At 48.8% G+C, this 21,295-nt stretch overlaps 8 protein-coding genes across 13 annotated transcripts; 4 read left to right on the top strand and 4 right to left on the bottom strand.

Annotated features, from left to right (window-relative positions):
• Positions 1 to 439: 439 nt before the first annotated feature.
• FVEG_16492 (hypothetical protein) lies at positions 440 to 643 on the top strand (the record flags this gene model as incomplete). The annotated part of the gene is made up of 1 exon (XM_018905715.1): positions 440 to 643. One exon carries the CDS (start codon positions 440 to 442, stop codon positions 641 to 643), a length of 204 nt encoding a protein of 67 aa, XP_018755640.1.
• A 628-nt stretch (positions 644 to 1,271) lies between these two features.
• Positions 1,272 to 2,577, bottom strand: FVEG_08976 (hypothetical protein; the record flags this gene model as incomplete). Its single annotated transcript, XM_018897873.1, has 2 exons — positions 1,272 to 2,493; positions 2,561 to 2,577. The coding sequence occupies 2 exons, from the start codon at positions 2,575 to 2,577 to the stop codon at positions 1,272 to 1,274; spliced, it is 1,239 nt and encodes a 412-aa protein (XP_018755639.1).
• Positions 2,578 to 2,752: 175 nt separating this feature from the next.
• FVEG_16491 (DNA repair protein RAD5) lies at positions 2,753 to 6,671 on the bottom strand. Its single transcript, XM_018905714.1, has 2 exons — positions 3,220 to 6,671; positions 2,753 to 3,167 (listed from the first exon to the last, which is right to left on the bottom strand). The coding sequence occupies exons 1-2, from the start codon at positions 6,606 to 6,608 to the stop codon at positions 3,089 to 3,091; spliced, it is 3,468 nt and encodes a 1,155-aa protein (XP_018755638.1). The 5' UTR covers positions 6,609 to 6,671; the 3' UTR covers positions 2,753 to 3,088.
• A 130-nt stretch (positions 6,672 to 6,801) lies between these two features.
• Positions 6,802 to 8,265, top strand: FVEG_08973 (hypothetical protein). The gene is made up of 2 exons (XM_018897872.1): positions 6,802 to 7,127; positions 7,174 to 8,265. The coding sequence occupies exons 1-2, from the start codon at positions 7,003 to 7,005 to the stop codon at positions 8,135 to 8,137; spliced, it is 1,089 nt and encodes a 362-aa protein (XP_018755637.1). The 5' UTR covers positions 6,802 to 7,002; the 3' UTR covers positions 8,138 to 8,265.
• Positions 8,266 to 8,308: 43 nt separating this feature from the next.
• FVEG_08972 (30S ribosomal protein S6) lies at positions 8,309 to 9,283 on the top strand. The gene is made up of 3 exons (XM_018897871.1): positions 8,309 to 8,459; positions 8,510 to 8,541; positions 8,591 to 9,283. Exons 1-3 carry the CDS (start codon positions 8,436 to 8,438, stop codon positions 8,889 to 8,891), a joined length of 357 nt encoding a protein of 118 aa, XP_018755636.1. The 5' UTR covers positions 8,309 to 8,435; the 3' UTR covers positions 8,892 to 9,283.
• Positions 9,187 to 11,847, bottom strand: FVEG_08971 (hypothetical protein). Of its 2 annotated transcripts, none has more exons than XM_018897870.1 (5): positions 11,352 to 11,847; positions 11,090 to 11,133; positions 10,230 to 10,309; positions 10,005 to 10,179; positions 9,187 to 9,919 (listed from the first exon to the last, which is right to left on the bottom strand). In XM_018897870.1, exons 1-5 carry the CDS (start codon positions 11,436 to 11,438, stop codon positions 9,484 to 9,486), a joined length of 822 nt encoding a protein of 273 aa, XP_018755635.1. In that variant the 5' UTR covers positions 11,439 to 11,847; the 3' UTR covers positions 9,187 to 9,483. The 2 variants fall into 2 exon arrangements, with proteins under 2 accessions (XP_018755635.1, XP_018755634.1); XM_018897869.1 differs by having other exon boundaries at positions 10,466 to 11,133; positions 11,352 to 11,842.
• A 609-nt stretch (positions 11,848 to 12,456) lies between these two features.
• Positions 12,457 to 15,197, top strand: FVEG_08970 (hypothetical protein). Its single transcript, XM_018897868.1, has 2 exons — positions 12,457 to 12,621; positions 12,683 to 15,197. The coding sequence occupies exons 1-2, from the start codon at positions 12,517 to 12,519 to the stop codon at positions 15,062 to 15,064; spliced, it is 2,487 nt and encodes an 828-aa protein (XP_018755633.1). The 5' UTR covers positions 12,457 to 12,516; the 3' UTR covers positions 15,065 to 15,197.
• A 16-nt stretch (positions 15,198 to 15,213) lies between these two features.
• Positions 15,214 to 20,571, bottom strand: FVEG_08969 (hypothetical protein). 5 transcript variants are annotated; one of them, XM_018897866.1, is made up of 4 exons: positions 20,365 to 20,571; positions 19,705 to 20,044; positions 15,738 to 19,639; positions 15,274 to 15,680 (listed from the first exon to the last, which is right to left on the bottom strand). In XM_018897866.1, the coding sequence occupies exons 3-4, from the start codon at positions 18,941 to 18,943 to the stop codon at positions 15,596 to 15,598; spliced, it is 3,291 nt and encodes a 1,096-aa protein (XP_018755631.1). In that variant the 5' UTR covers positions 18,944 to 19,639; positions 19,705 to 20,044; positions 20,365 to 20,571; the 3' UTR covers positions 15,274 to 15,595. The 5 variants fall into 5 exon arrangements, with proteins under 5 accessions (XP_018755629.1, XP_018755628.1, XP_018755631.1 ...); XM_018897867.1 differs by lacking the exon at positions 20,365 to 20,571 and adding an exon at positions 20,162 to 20,312; XM_018897864.1 differs by lacking the exon at positions 20,365 to 20,571 and having other exon boundaries at positions 15,214 to 15,680; positions 19,705 to 20,325.
• Positions 20,572 to 21,295: the final 724 nt, after the last annotated feature.

Raw genomic sequence — 21,295 nt, 5'->3', positions numbered from 1 at the left:
ACGAGTCTAACGCAAGCTTAGATTTCTCTATTTCATGTATATCCTTTGAGTGTATTAGTGCTTCGTTCTTTGACTTCCAAAAGTAGAGTCCCAGGGCATCATGTTTGTGTAGTTGGATTCATGTATCGTATCATTTGTATTCTATCAGCCCGTCATTGAGAGATATTCATAAGCTTCAATAGTGTCGCTCCCTAGTATATCATACAGTCTATTCCTCTTCATGTGCAGTCATTTAACAAACAGAAACAACATCCCTCGCCCGTCTATGCCAATGATGTCCAAACAAGAAAGGATTGTTCAGTCCATCATGTATCTGAGGTGCATCCATCTCATTCGGTGGATGGAATGGATGGAGATGACAAGGGTTGGGAATCTGAAATATCGGCTCCGGTCTTCGAGGGCCTGAACGATGATGTCGTCGTCCGCGGTGAAGCCTGTGATGTCGGCAGTCAGGGTGGTGATGGACTCCATGGCGGTGATGTCGCTCACGACACTCAAGCTCGATATCTTCAGAACCATCTTCGACACTTGCGTTGAAATGTCCTATGATATGGCGCCGACGGTGCGAGCGGCGACGATGATGGCGTCTCTGGCTGTTGTTCGTCCTGAGCTGCTTGAAGATGTTCCAATTCCATACAAATAAACCGACTCCGATAACAGCGGCGAGGAGAGTTAAACCGACGACTATCCCTATGATTTCCGGAGCTGTGTCTCGACGATGAAGCTTATGAAAGGCTCTCGATAGGGGAGGTTCCAAGTCGTTAGCGTCATTGTAACATGGAGTTGTTGGCTCTGTTGTGTGTGTTTCTGTTGTGATATATGGTGCCAGGTCAATGTGAAGTGTTGATTTATTAGTGAGACTGATGGAAGGCATAGTGAATGAGAGAATATCTATGAGGATGGCACGTCTATCTCATTATTTACAGAATGAAGAGAGCGGCTGCATGTCTATATATATACATAGGGAATAACCTGCTTTCTCAATTTCAGCAACATATCGTATCCATCATCATACCTCGCCAGTTGAAACCAACAATCAATGACTGATTTCTTTCTTTCATCCCTACAAATTCCCGACTGGCTCCCTAGTCTATATGTACATGCAAATAAGCACCCCATCAAACATCTGCAAGGCACCGATTCCTGATGCAGCCCATCAAACTTGACAACATTCTTTGTCGTAACACATATATATTCTAGAAGACTGCCTAACACGTTTGCAAAGACACAACAACAAACATAACAAACTCTCAACCTTGCACCAATGAGTATCATCGCATCTCCCTCCTCCGGTCTCTCCGTCGTCTTCTCTCCTCAGCCTCAACCTCACCCTCCATGACCCCCCTGATCTGTCCCAACGTGCTCCCAATGACATCCTGCAACCTCCCGCCCTTTCTCACAAAGCGATCGTAAAACTCGCAGTCCCGATGTTTGGCGCCTCTCGCGTTCAAAGAGATTATAGTGCTCGACATGGCCTCCAACTCTGTCTTGAGGGTCTTGAGATCTAGGTCGCGCTTGTATCGGCGTTGACGACGACGACGGCGGCGCTCTTCCTTGTCTTCGTCGCGACGAGGTCCGTAGGGTTGAGCATAGTAAGTCTCTTCTGGACGAGGAGATTCGTAGTATGGTTCTGCAAAGGTAACGCGGTGGCGACGTCTCTTTCGACGTTCTTTATCAGATCCATACTTGTCACCGTCATCTTCAGCATCTCTACTCCTCGGTGCCTCTCTGCTCCTATCCTTATCCTTATCTCTCTTCCTCTTCTTATCCTTCTTACGATCGTCGTCTCTTCGGGACTGTTCATTCTTCCCGCCAAGCATACCGAGAACGAACTCAGCTACACCACGGAAATCTTCAGGGTTGATCTGGTTTCCGCTTCGTGTGCCATCTCGAGTTCGCTTCTCAGAGGATGATTGACCCATGGCTTTTCTGGCGGCAGACTTAGCAGCGGATTTGGCCAAGTTCTTTGCGAACGTCTCCATGAAGCTGGGATCCTCAGGAGGTCGAGAACGTGAAGACTGGTCCTGACGACCAAAGAACTGTTCGGCAAAGCGGTCCATTGGGGTGTCTTCAGGTTCGTCTCTGAGATGGTTCAGAAGAGTCTTTGATATAAAGTAGAGAAGTATGGAGCAAAGATGATGCTCGTCGTCGCTATCGTATTCGTCGTCTTGGTCTTTAAGATTGTCCTTGGGTACGGACTTTGTATCGGCTTCAACCTCACCAACTTGTGTCTCTTCTAGCTCGTCCTCAGACTCTTGCTTGATCTCTGGGTCCTTTTGAGAGATCGAGTCGTGAGCTGCAGCAACGCTGTTGCTTTGTCCCTCGACTACTTCTCCAGACCTTGACGAAGGATTATCCAGGTTGTAAGTATGCTCAAAGAATGCTAACAAAAGAGAGTGAAGAATGCAGAGAAAGTGCAGATTAATCAGGCGAACGACTTGTGTAGCGGATATGCAGTCGCCTATATAGGGATATATACTCTGTGACACAACACTGCCATAGTGACAGCAGCCACCCGGCGGTCGCTCAACTATTTAAACATGTCAAAGTTGAATCTTACAGTGATTTTGTATCCATGAGGTACCAAGTCAGGTGAGTCGCGTCAGATTCGTGATGGTTGAGACTGAAGATGATACATTTATGAGCCTTTGGTCACGCGCCTATTGCGGCAATGCAGGAACATGACCGCGCTGAGACATGACCATGACCAGAATTCAGCACCAAATGATCGTCTTGTTCGTCAAAATATAAAGACCTGACTAGAGGAGATGATTAAGTTTCATGTATTTTTAAATGCCTAAACTATCGTGATTGAACTTCATGTCAGGCTTGTTCATCAGATGCTGGTGTTCTCTGATCTCAACTTGGAACCCAGCCAGCCAAACTCCTTGAGGCCTCGCCACGACCTAGACTATCTTGTCAAACAGGCTGCCTGCTATTTTCATGCCCTCTATACTATTGTTCGTATCCGATTCATGTCCCAGACGCCTTGCGAATGCATTCATGCCACAGCCATCATGTCTAGCAATGAGAAATTTACAGAAGCAAACAAACCAAGCAATGCATGCAGCAGATATATGCGCTCCTTCTAGCTCAATAGCTCCTTGATATCTTCGATACGTTGGAGCTTTTTCTCTTCATCACTCATCATGCCCAAAGAAGTTGCGCTGTTTCAAATGTTAGCTGCGCCCTGATACTCTCTCCATCAGTAAAACTCACATGAACTTCTTCCGCTCCTGGACCTTTAGCATCCTCTCCTCCACACTTTCCTTGACCACAAATCTCTTGACTTGTACTTCCGACTCTTGTCCCATTCTGTGTACTCGATCGATGGCCTGAGCCTCGACTGCAAAACTCCACCAGGGATCCATCATGAATACTCGGCCAGCGCTCGTCAGATTCAACCCGACACCTCCTGCACGCAAACTTAGCAACAGGATCGTGAACCCTTTTCTCTCGGTAAACTCGTTAAGTACAGCCGCTCGAGCTTTTTGCGCCATAGATCCGTCAAGTCGCAGGAATTTGATGTTCGCACGGGTGAGAGCCGGCTCGATAAGGCTGAGAAAAGACGTGAACTGAGAGAATACCACAGACTTCATCTTGGGATGTTCCCGTCTCAGCTTCCGCAACTCAGACATCAGTGCAACAACCTTTGCTGAAGAAGCATTGACACCAACCCGTTGCAGGCTGATCTTAGGCTTCTTCGACATCATCATATCAGGATCATCATCGTGTCGAATGACCTCAAACAGGTCACGTTGGTTGATCGGCTCACGACAACTGAAACATCGAGGCACTTCGCCCTTGCCAACCTGATGCTTGATATAATCAAGCAAGCACTTTTTACATGCAGAGTGCCAACACCCAGTCACGGTCTGATCATTCATCGGCTCTTCAAAACACAGAGGGCATTCATTCTCAGACTCATCACGGATCTGTTCCAAGGCGTGAGCACCGAAGGTCTGGTTAGTCTCCTTCGAAGCCTCATCTGTCTCTGCCGTGAAAGAAGTGATGAGCGACTCAAGGTCCATATCATCTGCCAGTCCAGCAGCCGCATCAGCAGCAGCTCCAGCTTCCTCTTCATCTGCCACAAGATCACGATTGCGGACGAGAATGGGATGACAGCAAGATTGGCGAAGACGCAGGATCTGTGCGAAGATGGTTGTAAAGGCTTTCATGACAGTACCCGCTTCAACGTTCTGCGAAAACGTTCGTTTCGCTTTGTTGAAGATGTAACTATACACATCTCGTTCCGTTTCCGACAGCTCCACATCGACAATCTCGACTTGCTTAGGTGGTAGGAGCACAAGCGGTTTGCCGTCGGGCGTTTTCATGTCCTTTGTACGTCGTAAGACGAGAGGCTCTAGCACTGTTTGCACAACATCCAAGGCCCGCATGAAGTCTCCCGATTCGAACGGCACAGTAATAAATGTTCGCCAGAACGAAAAGTTGTTCCAAGGCTCCACGCCTAGAAATCTGACAAGACTAAACAAATCTTCTAATTTGTTGACGATGGGGGTTCCTGTCAGAGCCCATCTATGGTAGGCGGATATTTCATAGCAAGCCTTTGCAGTCTTGGATGATCTGTTCTTGATATGGTGTGCCTCGTCGATAATAATGCGGAAGAACTTCAGGGAGAAGAGCCCGTTGTGAAAACTCTTGTCTCCTTTTCTGGCAGCTATGCTACTGAATTCGGATAGAACAACTCCATAACTGGTAATCACCAGGTCCGGAGCGTTGGAAGCATTGGAAGCACAGCAGAGTGCCTGCAGATTACTCGACTTCTCGTTGCCGTAGTATAACTCAATCTTCATCGTTCCGTCCTTGGAAGCCTTCACCGCTTCACTTTGCCATTGCGACAGTAGCGACATGGGTGCAACAACCAACGTTGTGCATGGCGCATCAAGCACCGATTCTGAGTTCTTGCCCAGTCTAGTAAGCTGATTCACGCTCGAGAGCTCAACAGCTGCTCGACGAGCTTCAAGTGCGATCTTGGATCTGTGCGTGTGCACCAGGCTTAGCATTTGGATGGTCTTGCCAAGACCCATTTCGTCGGCAAGGATACCGCCCAGACAATGTTGTTCTTGAACTGGGAAGTCAAGGGACAAGTCGCCAGAATACGGATTGACGTAGAATTTCGGCTGTCCCTCAACCTGAGGTACGTTTTTATCATCGACATCTTTCAATGGCCAATCGTACTCCTCCCAAAGAGGGTGCATGGATGGCTCCCTGTTGCTTTTCTCGTCCTTCTCTTTTGCCATCATCCAGTGCAGCGCTTGTTTCTGGTATGACCGCAGTGTCATGGCAAAGGTATCTGCTGGCTCGGCTTCAGGGGTGCTGAAATCGAAGGACTGGGCCTTCTTGTAAAGCGCATCGAGCTGATCCTGTTCCAGCTCTTCTCCTTCCTCAGTCTCTGATGACTGGGACGAGCTGGCTTCTTTGCCGGTTGCATTCGTATCCCCATTGGCCTTCTTCGCCTCCTTTTGCTTCTGTTCGTCTTGCTCGGCAGCTTGGAGTAGCCCCTTACGGCCAACTTTGGCAGCATCATTCGACATAGTGGGCTGTAAATTGATCTCTTGAAACAATTTGACCAGAGCGACTTGGCGCAGTCGAAGCGTTTTCTCATCGTTTGTCTCGTTTTGCTCGAAGAAAGCAGTCGATCGGTCGTCAGCGAGTTTGAATGAGCGGTTGAAAAAGGCAGAGTCAAGCAATGAGCATCGCAATTGTAGGAAAATCGTGTCGTTCGTTCGGAGTCTCTCAGGGGCGTAGACCACAGTTCCTTCGAATTTGCACACCTTTTCGTCGATTAGAGCCGAAACCCAATTCGCTGTCTCCTTCGCTAGCCGCCCAACTTCTGATCCGTTTTGAGTGGTGAAGCGCACGATAACATCAACTCGCCTCGCGGCGGCGGCGGCAAATCCTCGTGAAGGTGTAACTTGTCCGGTCTTCCCCTTCCCTCTGACAGATTGGGGTGGTTGTAACTTTTGTCGCTCGATTTTCACGATATCGCCGTGCTTCAACACGTTAACTCCGCTTCTTGTAGCCCATCCTTCGACACCAAAAGCTCCTATGTATCGTTGTTTCGGCATTCTCTGGCTTGTCTTGATATTCGGCTTGCGTTCGTTGGGGGCGCTTGGCGACCGACTGGAGCTGGCGGTAGAAGCAGGCCTTAAGGGTGCTTTCCATGATGGCTTCTTTACAAATTTCTTGTATGTTCCATCAAAGTACATATTAACCGCTCGTTCGAGATCGTTTCCGCAGTGGTCTCTTATGGCCGAAAGAACGTCAGTAGAGACCTTGTCCCCAACGAAAGCCTCGAATGTCTCTTGATCAAAGGAGACAGACGACTCCTGTTGGAGCGCCGGTGGTCGCGACGGAGATGTAACAGGGAGATCATCGTCGTGTATTTCGTCTAAACCATCTTTGTACTCATCTTCTTCCTCAATATCGTCTGCGTCTTTAAAGAACCGTTTCGGCTGCGGTAGTGGGGACTGGTCATGAGAGACAGGGTCTGAAGAGAGTTCGTCTGGGTCTGCAAAAAACCTTCTTCTTTTTGCGGGAGGTTCTGGATCTATATGATCATCAGGGCGCTGGTAAGAAAGTGTCATGACTAAAGACCTTTTCTCAAAGAGCGTTTGGCCAAAAATGTTGAAGCCCCCCAAAAGAGCTCTTTGAGATCGGAGCTGGACTTTCTGGGAGACGCGACAAACCCCTGCAGGCGCGACTGCGCGTGGAAGTGTCACCTGATCCCGTGTTTAAGTGGTTCCTTCCATCTCGTCATTTCATGTTAATTGATGTGGCTGATGCTGTGGCGCGGTAGAGCTCGACGTCATGAAAAATTCACTGAAGGCGATTGGAAATCCGACGTCTATGGGTGGCCGTGTCTAAGTCGTAGAACCGTCATGTCCACTGTATCACGATCAATTGCATTGTTATTGAGATGATAACAGGGTTTGAAACACAATTGTACTTCAACCATCGTTGAGGACTCATCATTCTACAATGTATCGCCCGAGACTATTGGGCCAGAGTCTTCGGGGCTTCACTTACGCCCAAACATATCGTCGAACATATATCACAGATGCTGATGTTGAATCTGCGAGAAGATATTGCTTGACACAATTACAGTAAGCTCAATCGTACAATCCAAGGACCTACTCTGACAACTCTCAGAAATAGCGACTATGATGCTCATCTCATTCGCCGCTTTGTCCCCTCTCCAGTACAAGACACCTACGCTGCTCTACGTACCCTCAACCTTGAGCTTGTTCGCCTCCCCGAGCTCGTTTCTAACCCTACGATTGGATCCTTCCGAATGAAATTCTGGCAAGAATCCATTGACAACACTTTCGCGGGCCGTCCCCCTCGCGAACCTATTTGCATCCTCCTCCACAAGGGTCTACAAGATCTGGAAGCCCGCGATGGCAATTCTACCAAGAAATCAATCAAATTTTGGATCTCAAGATTAATAAAAACCAGAGAAAAGCATATGACAAACAGGCCTTTTGCGAATTTGGCGAGCTTGGAGGAGTATGCTGAGAATACATATTCGACTCTCATGTACACGACATTAGCATCACTTCCACTGAGATCAATGCATGTCGACCATCTCGCAAGTCATATCGGAAAGGCTTGCGGTATCGCTGCGGTCCTACGTGGCATCCCTATTCTGGCGGCACCTCCCCCTCCAGTAAATACACCTTCTGGTCAGGTTCCAGCTGTGCGGGAGCCTGCGCTTCTTCTACCATTGGATGCCATGGCTGAAGCAGGTGTTAAAGAAGAGGAGGTCTTTAGGCAAGGACCCAATGCACCCGGACTTCAAGATGCTGTATTCCAGGTCGCAACACGAGCCAATGACCACCTCATCACGGCCCGAGAGATGCTCAAGCGGCTCAAGGCAGGAGAGGATCCAGGTCACGAATTCGAGCATCAGGGAGAAGCTGAGCATTTCTATACAGAGGGGAACGACACATTGAGAGAGATCCGACAAGGATTTGGAGTGCTTCTTGAAGCTATCCCTTCGGCACAGTACTTGCAACGTCTAGAGCAAGCAGATTTCAACCCATTCGCCGTCAAGACAGCTGGCTGGAAACTGCCGTGGAGTATCTGGCAGGCCTTGTCTAAGGAGCGAATCTAATATGTAAAACCACCAAATCTCGAGATCTGCCTCGACTGTACTATATCTAAAAGCCTGTAACATAGAAGGCGTCGTGTTTAGAATATTATGAATGACGATGAAATCGACTATAATCCAACAGTGAATGCATTGTGTTGTTGAACAGATATCTAAACGCCCCACACGCCATGAGCTCCCGCTGTTGAAGTGGCTAATCCTCGGAGCCCAAAATTCGAGATCCGCCAGAAATTCAGCCAGCTTAGGCGACATCGAAATATACCGCGACAATATCATTCTTACTGTAGATGTCATCCCCAAGATGCTCTACGAATTAATCGCAATTGTATGAGTCCTTTCCTTCTCTGCACATGTATTAGAGCTAACCGAAATTAGGTCCGACCGGGCAGCCTCTCCGAGGTGAAGGAGTACGTTCCTCACATCGAATCATCCACCGATCCTAGCTAACCAACGCAGAATCGCCCAAACCGTCGGTTCCCTCGTCCTCAAGAATGGCGGCGTCGTCCGCGGTCTCGCCAACTGGGGTGTCTTCTCCCTACCGAAGCCTATCTCAGTGCATCAGATGAAGCACACACACGGCCATTACTTCGTCATGCGATACGATGCTGCCTCAAAGGTTCACCAAGACGTACGAAACACATTGCGCCTTGAGCCCCGTATGATTCGCGCCGCACATGTCAAGCTCGGAGACGGAAAGCTTGAGTCCTTAGCTAGATTTGGACCACCCCAGTGGAAGACGACTGGTAGTGAGGCATAAGGGAGAAGGAAAGACTTGAAGATATAAATGGATGACAAACGGCTTTAATACCGACGATGAAGGAGCAGGAAATCTTCTTGTAGGATACATGGATGATTCTCAAATGAGAGTGTGGGTGTCAGAGTCCGAGAAAAGACTCGGCCCTATGCTCAGGCATCACACGATGCTGTGTACAAAAACGACGCTGCGTCTAAAGACAGTGGCCATGGTTGTATGAAATACTATAAAGCTCCAAACTATTATTCGTCTCATTATGTGCTTGTCACGTTTTCAAGGACCTAATAGGTGGACGAATCTCACCGAGGGTTCAGGACACAAAATCACACAGAAGGACTGGTAACATGAAGCTGTTCTATTCTGTTACAGCATGTCTATCATAAGTCATCAATTACAACCACACCGATGGTCCGGGTGCTCTTGGTTAACGCCGTCCTTCTCGAAACGCAGCCCGCTTCCCATGCGTTCGGTTGGCGCCTAAACGATGTGCCCTGCCCGTATACAGTGGCATGTGGATATCGGAACCGGAGTTGCAGGAGTCCATGTCTTCCATGGGCTCCGTTTCGTGTTGTGAGCCGATGTGTGTGCCGCTTCCCTAGTTGTCAACGTCCATGCCATCGGTCTTACCAATGCCCTGCTCACGACACCAATCCACAAAGTCGTCAATCACACTTGGCCAAGCGCCATCCTCATTCCAAAATGATAGTGACTCGTCAGATAAAGACTTGAGGGCAAACTCGAGTGTCATGTTCCACATGTCCTTGTTGACCGAACGAGTCCATTTGGCGTTGAGGAAGGACTTCCACAATTCCAACCAGTTGCGGTTTGGTGTCTTCCACTCCATTCCTGGAGGGGCAAATAGGATGTCCCAGTAAACGAGCGCAGTCTCAAGGTTCAGTGCTTTCTGGTCGCCATCTCGACCAGCAACAAAGGTATGTCTATAAACCTTCTTGAATAGCGTCGGGTCAGAAGATAGGGATTTGGTCAGTTTTCGGAGATGGGCGGCATGCTCTTGATGTGTCGTTCCAGCTCTGTACCAAATCAGCAATGAATTCACAAAGGAGTCTGCCCATGTATTGCATTCGACGTCAATAACAGGCTTGAGTGCAATCTTACCCAGTCACTTTCCAGCCATCAACGTAACCTTTTCTGGTAATGACGCCCACAGATGGAGCCTGGAGAAGTTCAAGCGCAACAAGTAGCTCGGCGTTTTCGATGTTGACTTGTAGCTTCTCAGTGAGGTATGACATTGTAGAGTCGAGCTCCAGTTTGTCTTTTTCATCGCTAGAGTCTAGTTGAAGATGTAAGCTAATGAACTTGACGAATTGGAGGACCAAATACCTTGCAGTTGAGTAAATAGCTTGTCTAGCGATACTTCCAGAGGCGATGGGCCTTTAGTGTCTCCATTGGATGAAAAGAACCTATTCGATATATGTCAGTCGATATCGCAAGGTATTGTTGAAATAGCGAAGGGTTCTGAGCAAAGGGCCAGTGCAATGGCCAACAATAACTATGCGTGCTGCTGTGGCCATCTCAACCAACACATAACACAACTATTGAACACCAAGGTGATATACCGAGATTTAGAATTCGTTCGTGTTTGTTCAGATTCCGTCTGATGAGACGATCGAGAGGTATCTTTGCCGGCCTCCTTGGTAGAGGACAAGATAGGAACCCCGGTCTTGATGCGCTTCTTGAAACTTTTCCATCCCATCTTCTTAGCTGGCCGGACTGTGCTTGAGTGACTATAGTAAGGTCACAAAGCGCCGAATGGGCAAGGGCTCTGAAGAATAGGAGGTGTTGAAAGTTTTGTAACAACGTAAGAGGCGTCTGTACAAGCCCTATCATGGGTGCCAACTACTTCAAGATTCCCATGGTTCTCATCTGGGAATTTGATGAAAGCATAAGCACCACATGGCCTCAAGGTAACGTATTCAAGACCCCTCAACAGCACCAGATCTACAAGTAACCTTGTCTAAGACTATCGGCGTCTTTGTCGGTCATACTTTGCAAATGAGACGGGCAATAGTGGGCCAGGCGACAGTGACAGGATGGATACAGTGGGCAAACAATAGCCGGAAGCTGCTCAACATAGACATATCCGTATTCGGATGTGCCAGGGAGCATTGTGCCAGTGTCTAGACGTAGGCGATGTGTATCATGACAAGCATAAAGAATAGAAAAAGACGACAGTAACTTACGTATCGACAGCTTCGTTGAGCTTGAACCCGGCATTCTTGAGGTACTATTAAAGTGGATGTTAGCAACGCCGTGCCGTACAATCATGATGATACAACTCCTGGCTAAATAGGCGCCGCTGAAACACAAGCCGATGCATCCATAGCCCAAGCCATGCCGTGTAGAGCAGTAGGTTGTCATGAGGTCTATCCGTGTCAAGGACCAGCTTGGTTCGCGATGATCGGCATAGGTACAGTAAGGAAGGTGAACACGGAAAATACGTACACGGGTAGCCTGTCGCTCTGATTGACCAGTCAGAGCTACGAACTGGGCGATGAGAACCTTCTGTTGGGCAGCGGATGGTGGAGGCATCTTGAGGGCGTCGGATTTGTGGCTAGTTGGCAAGGCTCTCTAAGGATATGGAAATCGAGTCGTCAAGCGGGTTGTTGGGATACTCGAGCATCGGCCGGTAGGGTCGAACTGTTCCACGGAGGATACTCGGGTTTAGGCTCCTAGTGGTGATCGAACGGTGAAGATGCTTGGTTCGGTCGTGGTAAGATGGCGCAGAGTGAGGGTAGGAGGATGAGGGAGCGTTTATCGGAAGGAGTTCCCCATGTGAGGGTTGCGCCGCAGCGATCGAGTCAAGTTCGAGAGGGAAGGCGGGAAAGTTGTTGTTGGAGACGAAGAAGAAGTGTAGATGGAGGGGTTGAGCTTTCACTTCGCGACAAGGCTGTGATCTTAGCTGATGGTGGGGGTTGAAGTTTAGGTAGGTGATGAGCGGGGCTTGGCTGTAGATGCCTTACGGTATCCGTTATTCACTTATATCACCTACCTTGTATATGATATGAGATGTCACAGATCACTTGGTTGGATCACGCTTATGATAAAAGGAATTTTGACCGTGAAAAACAATATTCATAATACACCTTGAATTATCTATTCAATTTTTCTTTAGAGTTTCGTGAATGATGAGCATAAAAAACCTAAAACCCGATTATCGGCTCTGAGCCAGTAGTCGAGTTATACCTAGTTCGAGGTTCTCGAGTTCTGGAAGCGGCTATTCCGCACGTGAGTCTACGAACTACCTTATATATAGCACTTGAGTTGAAGTTTCTAATCAACAGAAAATCTCGTGCCAAACTCAATGATTTTATCCTTCAAGATCTCGCAGAGATGAAGTTGTCATCCATCTATGATGGGTGTTGTAGGTTCCGCACTGTATTTTATCTCTTTTAGCTCTAGTTTCAGCGATTTACAGTGGATATGTACAGTGCAAATATCCATGTAGTGAGAGCCCCCGCCTGTGTCATGACGTCTGGGCCCAGTCTAAGCACTTGACGCGGTTTTGGTTCACGACGCGTTCCCAAAAAGATTGATATCGATTAAAATCACAAGCTCCGACGGTCCAAGTTGTAACACCACAGCAACCGCCAGACAAAAGGGACTGAAAATGGCCTCACCTCACACGAACGAAGAGGAAGACATACAAATAGATCCAGCAGAACCTCTCAAGGGCATCGTCGTCTGCTGTACAAGTATTCCTGCTGAGCATCGTGTAAGTACCGTTCAGACTCGTCAGTCATCATGAGTCCTGTTTACTGACCCATGATGCCTAGACCAGCATCGCTTCCAAAGTTGCCGAGCTTGGTGGTGTTCATAAATACGATCTCACCCCCGACGTAAGCCATCTTATTGTTGGTGACTACGACACACCCAAATATCGCCATGTCGCTCGTGAACGCCCCGATATCAGGGCCATGGATGCCGCCTGGATCGAGGAACTTAGCGAGATATGGAAGAACGACGAAGAGATCGACTATCGGCAGCTCGAGAATAAGCACCAACTAAAACCCCTAGAGAAGCGAGGCATCGATCCTACAGTCCAGCCACAACGAGGAGAGCCAGCAAGGGATTCACTGCTGATATGTTTGACTGGTTTCGGTGACCAGAGGGACGAAATTGCAAATAAAATCACATCGAATGGAGGCTTATATACGGGCGACTTGACGAGACGGTGCACACACCTAATCGTCAACAAACCAGAAGGCAAGAAATATACTGCAGCCAGAGCATGGGGCATTTACCCAGTCACCCTCGCCTGGCTTGAGCAATCTATCTCTCGAAGGATGATCTTGGAAGAAGCCAAATTTGACCCGACATTACCTCCCGAGGAGCAAGGGAAAGGCGCATGGGTTACAAGAGAACTGAAGCGTACAATGAGCAAGCGATCCAAGTCTGCCATTGCAGGTGGCGCTGAGGAGGGCCCTAGGAAGCTCAGGAAGACTGCCAGCATGAAGCTCAGTTCACAGCGTAATAACATCTGGGGCGATATTCTCGGTCGATCAACATCAAGGGATTATTCCTTCGCTCAGGAAAACAAGGAAGACGGAAACCAGGCTCAGGTCCAACAGCCACAGTGTGCAGAAGCTCAGCCGGAGCCACCAGCTCCTATAGTCCCAGAAGAAGATCAGGGCATTTTTGGGAACTGTTTCTTTTACATACATGGATTCAACGCACAAAGAACCTCCGTCCTAGAGCAAACCCTCGTCACCCTCGGGGCCACTATCTGCTCTTCATTGCATGAAGCCGCCCTGGGAAGAACTCCAAAGCCACCCCGCTGCCGGTTTCTGATTGTTCCTCAGACATCTCAGCCTGACACTCACCCTCAGGAAACTTACGATAACCTCCATGTTGTGACAGAATACTATATCGAGAAGTGCCTTCACAACAAACAATACTTTGATCCCGGAGAACATGTTCTCGGTCGACCCTTCACCTTCTTCCCCATACCAGCGTTTTCAGATCTTATCATATGCAGTGCTGCTTTCACGGGAATCGAGCTCAATCAAGTTGCTAGAGCCGCTGTTCAGCTAGGAGCCAAGTTTGATGGAGAGTTTCGTAAAACTACAAGCGTGCTGGTTTGCAAGGACATCACTTCTATGCGCAAAGAGAAGTTGCGCGTGGCTCTGAAATGGGGCATTCCTGTTGTTTCAGCAGATTGGTTCTGGGAATGTATCCGTACAGGCTTCAAGGTCCCTCTCGACGATTACATATTTCCTGAGATTAAAGAACGATACTCGGATACATCTCAGCTTGAACTTAAACCAACCTCTAGAACCGCCCCTGAAGCACGATTGCGTGAGAAGTCCATGCAGCGCACTCGTTCAGAACCGGTGTTCAAGTCAACTAAAAGTCATATCACGAAACCTCCACACGGCGCTGGCGTCGATACCTCGGCATTTGATCATGATTCACCTGAAAAGGTCTCTCGAAAAATGACTGCCAAACCTGCCTCGGTCATCTCACCAGACTTTGTCACAGCACGCACTCACCAAACAACAACCAATACTCTCCCTAAGGACAAGGACTTTGACTCACCTCTTGCTGAGGTTCCTCAAGCACGGCTAAACAGATCTCCATCACCCACCAAACATACGACATTGCCTCGCACTCGGTCTGATCCCACAAGCAAAGCTAATACTACAGCTTCTCGCACTGAGGAAACGACAGACAATCCTCTAACTCCACAAGAAAACATACAGCAAGCAAAACAACACGAAAACGCAGAGCAAGCTCGTCTTCGCGCTAAAGCCGCAGAGCGCCAGGCCCTCTCTTCAAAACTCACCTCACTTATAGAGACCACAACACCAAATCTCCCCTCCTTCGCCTCCGATGAAACCGAACAGCCAGCTCCTAGACCTCGCAAGCGTCAGCTATTCGGCCGTGCCATCAGCAATGCCTCCAATGCCAGTAGTGTTGCCTCGCGCTCGGCGGCTGAGCTCCACGACGTATTTGGCGATGAGGACAAAGATCCAGAAAACCAAGAATCCGAGCCCCCAGCAACGCAGTTGGAATATCGTGACGATAAGGCGAAGGAATGTCGAGCTGCTCTGATGAGTCGCATGATGGGCAGCGGTGGTGTCGAGGTGAAGGCAGCAGCGTCTACAGCAACACAAAATATAGGGCCAGGATCAACGCGAACATTGAGAAAACGATAGGGATTAATATGTAGAAAAGGATGTATATACGTCATAATCTGTTCCGAGTTCAGTATAAACGGTCTATTTGATTCGGGAAGAATACGGTATTTGCCACAAGTGTCGCGATCTCTCCTGCAAATGAGCCCTGTCGTATAATAAATGTCTTTGCTTACACTGATTTCGGCGGCACGTTGCGAAACACTTAGTTTAGTGGCCACAAGAGAGTTAAAGGGAAATTGAGACCATTTGTTCAGTCTAATCGACGCAAGGTATAGTATGTAATATGGGAGAGCTCTTCTCTAATAAACAGCTTTTCCTTTCCACCCATCAAGTTCTCTTTTCCATCCTTTAACCCCGAGCCAAGAAAAACAATCTTCCCGTGAGCACACAAAGTCCAGTGTTGGCTTGGTGCGAAGTGATATCCTCTATGAGTAAAGACAAATACTAGAAACAACAAGAATGAAAGAAGTCAGACCCTGATTAAAACGGGGACAGATAGCATAGGGCCATCTTGGTCCCTCGAAGATGGTAGCTTGCGGTCAACAAAATTTATTCGACCAGCTGTTGATTAGAATCGCCTCGGCCGGGCAATTGTTCAGAAACCATAGAATCCCACATATTATTGAGTTGCTCACTATTGTCCAGGTCAGTTCCCAACCTTGTCACAATTGTTCTCGGGGGCTTCACTTACGGTACTCTCTTAGCCATTTTCATACCCCTTTCTCGACAGAAGAACAGGAAGCGGCGCATTGTACGCGCTCTTGGAAAAGACGCCATAACATCGCCTCGAGGCTTGCCATCCGCAGCAAGCTCTCCGGCATCCTTTTTCATAATGATGTGAACACGAAGTGCTTCGATACTCCATTCCATCTCCTCAATCTCTGCGAGGTTGACGTGAAAATCGATCTCGTCCCTAAACAAGCCCCATTTCGCTGGTTTCACATCTTTGAGTACTTGGTGTTGAAAACATTGTATTTGACCAACCCAGGTCCAATACTGAGTGACATTGATATGGCTAGTATACAACCGAGTCTTGACTACAGCAAGCCGCCAGTCGTACTTCGTGATGCTACCTCCACTGCATGAATCTGTGTCGGACCAAGCCTCGAAGTGAAATTCGTCATGTACGGGGCTTCCATGTGTAGGCGGCATGTATTTCGGCTTCTTGTTGAGGTGGGTGCTGAATGCTGGCTGGGGCCCAGGGGTGGAGACTGGCGCTGGTGCTGGTGCTGGGTAGCTTGGTGGTGCCTGGCTAGGAAGAGGAGAGTGGTTGATGAATGAATCCTCCCGGGGCGTAGTAGGAACAGAGTGCATAGACTTCCGCTTTTGGAGAGGTTTGGGTGTATTGCTAGGGCTGCCGTGACTCAAGCGCGCCTTCATGGCTCCTGAAGGACGTCCAATGTTCTTGAATCCATGCTTGTACCGAAGACTGGTGAGCTTGGAGTCATGATAGAAATCGTGAATTGTTCGCGGCAGGTTGAAGTTGTGTCCCTGCGTTTGAATTAGTTCGTGAAGTCGCTGTCGCATCCAGTCAACTGGCGATATGTCAAGATTGAACTTTTCAAGCTCCGATATTGTCTCTGAAAGGCGAAATAGTGTGTCGTATGACGTTATGCCGCCTTTGCCGGCCTGGATGTATCTTTTACCCAATAACTGATAGGGACTGATTGGGCCGTTTTCGTGGAATTCGAGAATTTTGATACCGCGGTTGACCTGTCTGCCGATTTGATACTTTGAGGAACCACCCTTATCCTGCTTCGGGCCTGCTTCAATAGCAGCCTGGTGCTTCTCACGCCATCGAGCAAGCTGTGGTTCAATGAGTGTCTTGACATTGGGCCAGTTGGGCTCCCAATAGGGGTGTTCCTCATTAATCTTGACCAATGGCACCCCAGCGACGCATTCAGGATAGGTGTAAACATTTCCGTCGTTCTTGAGGACCATATTCTCTCGGGTAATCTCTTCCAGTGGTTGGGCAGGAGGAGATTCAGGTGGCTGCGATGAAGGGTCCAGGGATAGAGATGGTGGAGTTGGTCTTCCTCGATCACTAGATGGAGGTCGACTTCTCACATTGGCCGGCGTAAAACCAGCAGCCACGCGATACTCCTGTGGAGTGTGTATTTGCTCAGGCTCTCTTGATATGTGAGCTGGATCAGAACCGCGATAGTCTCTGGCAGGGCCATCAAGCTCTGTTGATGGATGGAGGATTTCATGAGGACTGCGGCGCAGAACACCTGAGGGAAGCACAGAACGTGGTGTTTCCAGGGACCTGGATTGAGGATATATTGGTGTCGGTAAGGGCGAATCCACGGGGTCAATCATTCGTTCCGGGGCATAATCTGACCTGGGAGCCGTTGTCGGTCGGCTTGGAGGTCCAGGGGGGGCACCATAGACTGGTCTGTAAGACATTTCACGAGGACGTTCGGCGATTTGGATTGGTGCTACTTCCACAGTCCGTTCTGGGGCCCTCGCAGCGATCACATCATGGAACCGTTCATTAGGTCGATCTGGAACTTTCTCGGGTTGGCGTTCCGGGCGCCGTTCTGGTTGTGGTGCAGTGGTCCAAGCTGCTTGACGCTCAGTCTGTGACGCAGGTTGGGGCTCAACTGGTCGTTCAGGCTGGTTTTCGGATTGCCGTTGGTATTGTCGCTCGGGTTGTCTCTCAATTTGTCTATCCGCTTGTCTCTCAGACGGTAGCTCAGGGTTTTGTAAAGTGGGCTTTGGTGAAGGTGGCCGATAGGGAACAGAATTCTGTTCATCGACCCGCCGAGGTTCTGGTTGACTTGTTTGCTCAGACCTCGGCTGAACTTCAACGGTCTGGTGTACTGTTTCTGAGGATCGGTCTGCAGAAGTCTCTTGGGCTCCATCCTCCAGCTGCTTCTTCCGTTGTGCCCTCTCCCTCGATGCTAGTATGTCAATCGTGTCTCCTGAAGAACCATGGCATCCCTGGCGATTCCATTCACAGTTGCCACACTTCTGAAAGAGATCCCCGCCGACAATGATGCAGTCGTCAAAGGCGCCCTGGTTCTTGTCGCAAGACAGGCACCTCTTGGCCTGTATCGCCCCGGTCGCTTGAATCATACAGGAGAGCCATTTGACCCCCTTCGCCTCAGTTCGCTCGTAAATGCCTGCAAGATGTGTAGTGTTAAAGCGTCGTCCTCGGCGGATCTTGACGGGTCTTCGTATCTCCAATTCTTGGATACCCTCAACCCATTGGTTCCAAGGCTCTATCTGTTCCACGGGTCCAATCACATTGCCATCAGCATCAACAATATCAACAAGGCTCTCAGCTCCCCTATTATCGTGGTGCTCAACGCCTTCCATACGATCCTCGTCATCTTCTTCTTCTTCTTCAGGTCCCTCCGCTACCACTGCAGTTCCATTAGTAGGCTCTACTCGTGGGGTCGTTCCATTGAAGCCTGAGGATACCTCTGGCAACATTTCGGGTAGAACAATGCCTTCTGATTCGGGTCCGAGATGGTCTGGGGCATCAGGATCCTCTCCTCTTTTTTGTCTAAAGAATCGACGCATTTTGAACCAAATATCATGGAGTGTTTCTGTTCTCTTCTGGCGTGACGCGCGGTAGTCCTGCTCAATGCGCTCAAGTCGACTGGCCTTCTCCTCGCACTCATCCGTGGTGCGTGCCAGTTCGGCCTCGACTTTAGCGAGTTCCCTGGCCAGTCGGGATTGAGATTCTTTCAGTTGACTTCGCTGCCCTGTAAGGTCACTGAGTTTCAACCTGACTTCGTTAATCGAGAGCTGGAAATCCTTCTCAATCTTTTTGTTTTCTGCATCCTTCTTGCTGCGAAGGTTAACCCAGAAATTGCGTTCTGTCTCATCCCAGACAGACTTTTGCTCCCCCTCTGGGAGAGAGTCCCAGACATCTTCCCCTGTGGCCATCGTGGGCCCAATGGTTCAAGCAACTGCTTATCACGGATCTGCAATAACAAGAAGACTTCAAGGTAATCCCAATATCAGTCAAGATGAAGTATGAGCAGTAGAAGCTTTGATGATTGGATGCATGAACTCGCTACTGGGTTACACGTGACGGCGTCTGGTTCAAGGAAATGAGCAGGCCGCAGACGGGCGAACGCGTTTCACTACCTAGGTGTTGTGCAGATGGTCGCAGGAATATGTAAATCAGTGGCTCTGATCCGATTGCCCAAAGGCTGAAATAGAGTCGTGGGGCGCGTGCTGAAAGCGGGTTGTAATCGGACTAAATCACCCCAAAAGTCGAGCTGAGGTAATAGGCTGAAAAAAGGAAATGAGTCTGGCGGCGGAGAGCGCGTGAGATTAGAAAAATATGCATTTAAATCCCGAAACTCTGATAGAGCGAGGCGTGTTGCGACCAGCGTGTATCGGTCTAAGGAAAGATGATAGTGGTGGGTTCAATAGGGAGGGAGCTGGCCTAGCATGAATGCTGAAGCATGAAAGTGACAAATCCCCTTGTCATCCAAAGCTCGTTAGTGGCCGAATTGCTTTCTTTTTTCTCGCGGCCGCTGTCGATGGGCATGGGCCTGTCGAAAAAGAAGCGGGTTTTGGTTACAGAAGCTGGCCTCCTCACAAGTGCCATTCAGCACCCCAGCTCAGTCGGAACTGCAATCGGAATTAGATCGCTGTCGCGCAAATGAGCACACGGTTTCGCGGCGCGGGCCACTCACTATCCCCTGCAGAAAGGTACAACCTCACTGACTGAGAAGGACGCGATCGAATAGTTTCAGGGTGTTTTTGGGGTAAAGGGGAGGTGCAGCTGTGTTGCACAGTTTGTGGTACGCGATGCGCCTGGGAACGGGCGTGGTATGAATGATAAAGTTTTTCTCTGGAAGATACTCCGTAGATAGGCCACGATTGGGGGATTGGGGGCCGAGAATAATGTGCGCAAGGACAAGGAGGGACAAAATTGTTTGCTTGCGGACCAGGAAGAGGTCGGATAGATTAAGTATAAAAAGAGTATTCGCGAATAGGAGTAAGCTCAGACGATCACCTCCAAGCGGGAAAGTACTGTAAAGGAAAATCGGGTAAGTGTCAGTGTCAGTGGCGTGGGAAGGAGGGTAGATAGTAGATAGGTAGTCGACAATCCAGTCAAAGTCAGTGAATGGGAGGAGTGGAGGACCATACAGTAGTGATAAAGGGAAAGGCTGACTATAGGAGGAAAATGAAATGGGAATAGTACTCCGTATAATTAGGCAGAAGAGGAGGGAAGGGAAAGAGAGTTTGGGTCAAAGTAAGGTTAGGTACCTTAGTTTAATATTATTATGTATTTTGCTCGACAAAGCCTAGAGTGACTGACTGACTGACTGGAAAAGGAAGTGCTACAGTACCTATGAGCTATCTCACCTCACCTAAGTACAGTACCTAGACTACTTGGCCTGGGCTGGCAGGCACCTAGGAGGGATGGATGGACTAGCAAACAACCAACCGAAACCACCGCAATGGGGCGAATGAGAGGAGAGCACGAATAAGGTGTGAATGCAGATTACAGAAAGCTATTAGCTCTACCGGTGGTAGTAGTAGTAGTAGTAGTAGTAGTAGTAGTAGTAGTAGTAGTAGGCCGATTTGGTAACTAGTACCTGCCGACGTGAGGTTGGGAGGTATAGGTCGGTTGGTATGGATCCGTACTAAACGTAACAGCACATGTGTGTCAAATCAAACCTCACCTCACGTCAGGTAGTTGTGCGGCCAGGTAGGTGCACCGGACTTATGAGGAAAAGTACTGCAAGTATCTTTTCTTCTCCCTACTAATGCAAGTCTGTAGGAGGATCCTTTTCTTTCCTCTTTGCTAACTTATTTCCCGTCTCAGCTGTTTTCGCGCGCTTTGTTTCCGCTAGATCCTCGTGGACCCTTGCACCGATCGACCACTCACAGAGGCTGGACTGGTATCTAGTCTGTAGCTTGTCCCGAGAAAGTACCTAGAGGCTAAGGAATAAGAATTGAGTTCGACAGCAGTTGAAGCTACCTCATCACTTGAGGAACCAAGTATCAAAGTAGGTACCTACGTGACAATATAACTCTCGTTTTCTTACCAACTTGGGCACCAAGGTAGAGGAAATTCCCCGTGTTCAATCAAGCACGTGTCTGTCATATGCTACATACATCGCCTGATCAACTACATTACGCTGCTACATAAGTCCTAGGCATTTTGATTCAATCTCCACCTGTTGGTTCTGCTTTCACTTCTCCATTATAAAAAGGCACCCAGCGTCCGGTACCGAACCATGCACGAAGCGAGTAAAACGTAAAACTCGACAGGCC

The sequence above is a fragment of the Fusarium verticillioides genome, chromosome 5, assembly GCF_000149555.1.
Source record: "Fusarium verticillioides 7600 chromosome 5, whole genome shotgun sequence".
NCBI classification, from domain to species: Eukaryota; Fungi; Ascomycota; class Sordariomycetes; order Hypocreales; family Nectriaceae; genus Fusarium; species Fusarium verticillioides.
This window is presented reverse-complemented; position numbering and strand designations above follow the sequence as displayed.

Coding starts and splice junctions, on each gene's coding strand:
- FVEG_08973 (XM_018897872.1), top strand. CDS start 7,003: ATGTATCGCCCGAGACTATTGGGCCAGAGTCTTCGGGGCTTCACTTAC. Junction 7,128..7,173: donor TATTGCTTGACACAATTACA/GTAAGCTCAATC, acceptor GACAACTCTCAG/AAATAGCGACTATGATGCTC.
- FVEG_16491 (XM_018905714.1), bottom strand. CDS start 6,608: ATGACACTTTCTTACCAGCGCCCTGATGATCATATAGATCCAGAACCT. Junction 3,168..3,219: donor CAGGAGCGGAAGAAGTTCAT/GTGAGTTTTACT, acceptor CATTTGAAACAG/CGCAACTTCTTTGGGCATGA.
- FVEG_08970 (XM_018897868.1), top strand. CDS start 12,517: ATGGCCTCACCTCACACGAACGAAGAGGAAGACATACAAATAGATCCA. Junction 12,622..12,682: donor GTATTCCTGCTGAGCATCGT/GTAAGTACCGTT, acceptor CATGATGCCTAG/ACCAGCATCGCTTCCAAAGT.
- FVEG_08969 (XM_018897866.1), bottom strand. CDS start 18,943: ATGGCCACAGGGGAAGATGTCTGGGACTCTCTCCCAGAGGGGGAGCAA. Junction 15,681..15,737: donor AAAATGGCTAAGAGAGTACC/GTAAGTGAAGCC, acceptor CCTGGACAATAG/TGAGCAACTCAATAATATGT.
- FVEG_08971 (XM_018897869.1), bottom strand. CDS start 10,602: ATGGGATGGAAAAGTTTCAAGAAGCGCATCAAGACCGGGGTTCCTATC. Junction 10,180..10,229: donor GCTATTTACTCAACTGCAAG/GTATTTGGTCCT, acceptor ATCTTCAACTAG/ACTCTAGCGATGAAAAAGAC. Junction 9,920..10,004: donor GATGGCTGGAAAGTGACTGG/GTAAGATTGCAC, acceptor GATTTGGTACAG/AGCTGGAACGACACATCAAG.
- FVEG_08972 (XM_018897871.1), top strand. CDS start 8,436: ATGCTCTACGAATTAATCGCAATT. Junction 8,460..8,509: donor TCTACGAATTAATCGCAATT/GTATGAGTCCTT, acceptor AACCGAAATTAG/GTCCGACCGGGCAGCCTCTC. Junction 8,542..8,590: donor AGCCTCTCCGAGGTGAAGGA/GTACGTTCCTCA, acceptor TAACCAACGCAG/AATCGCCCAAACCGTCGGTT.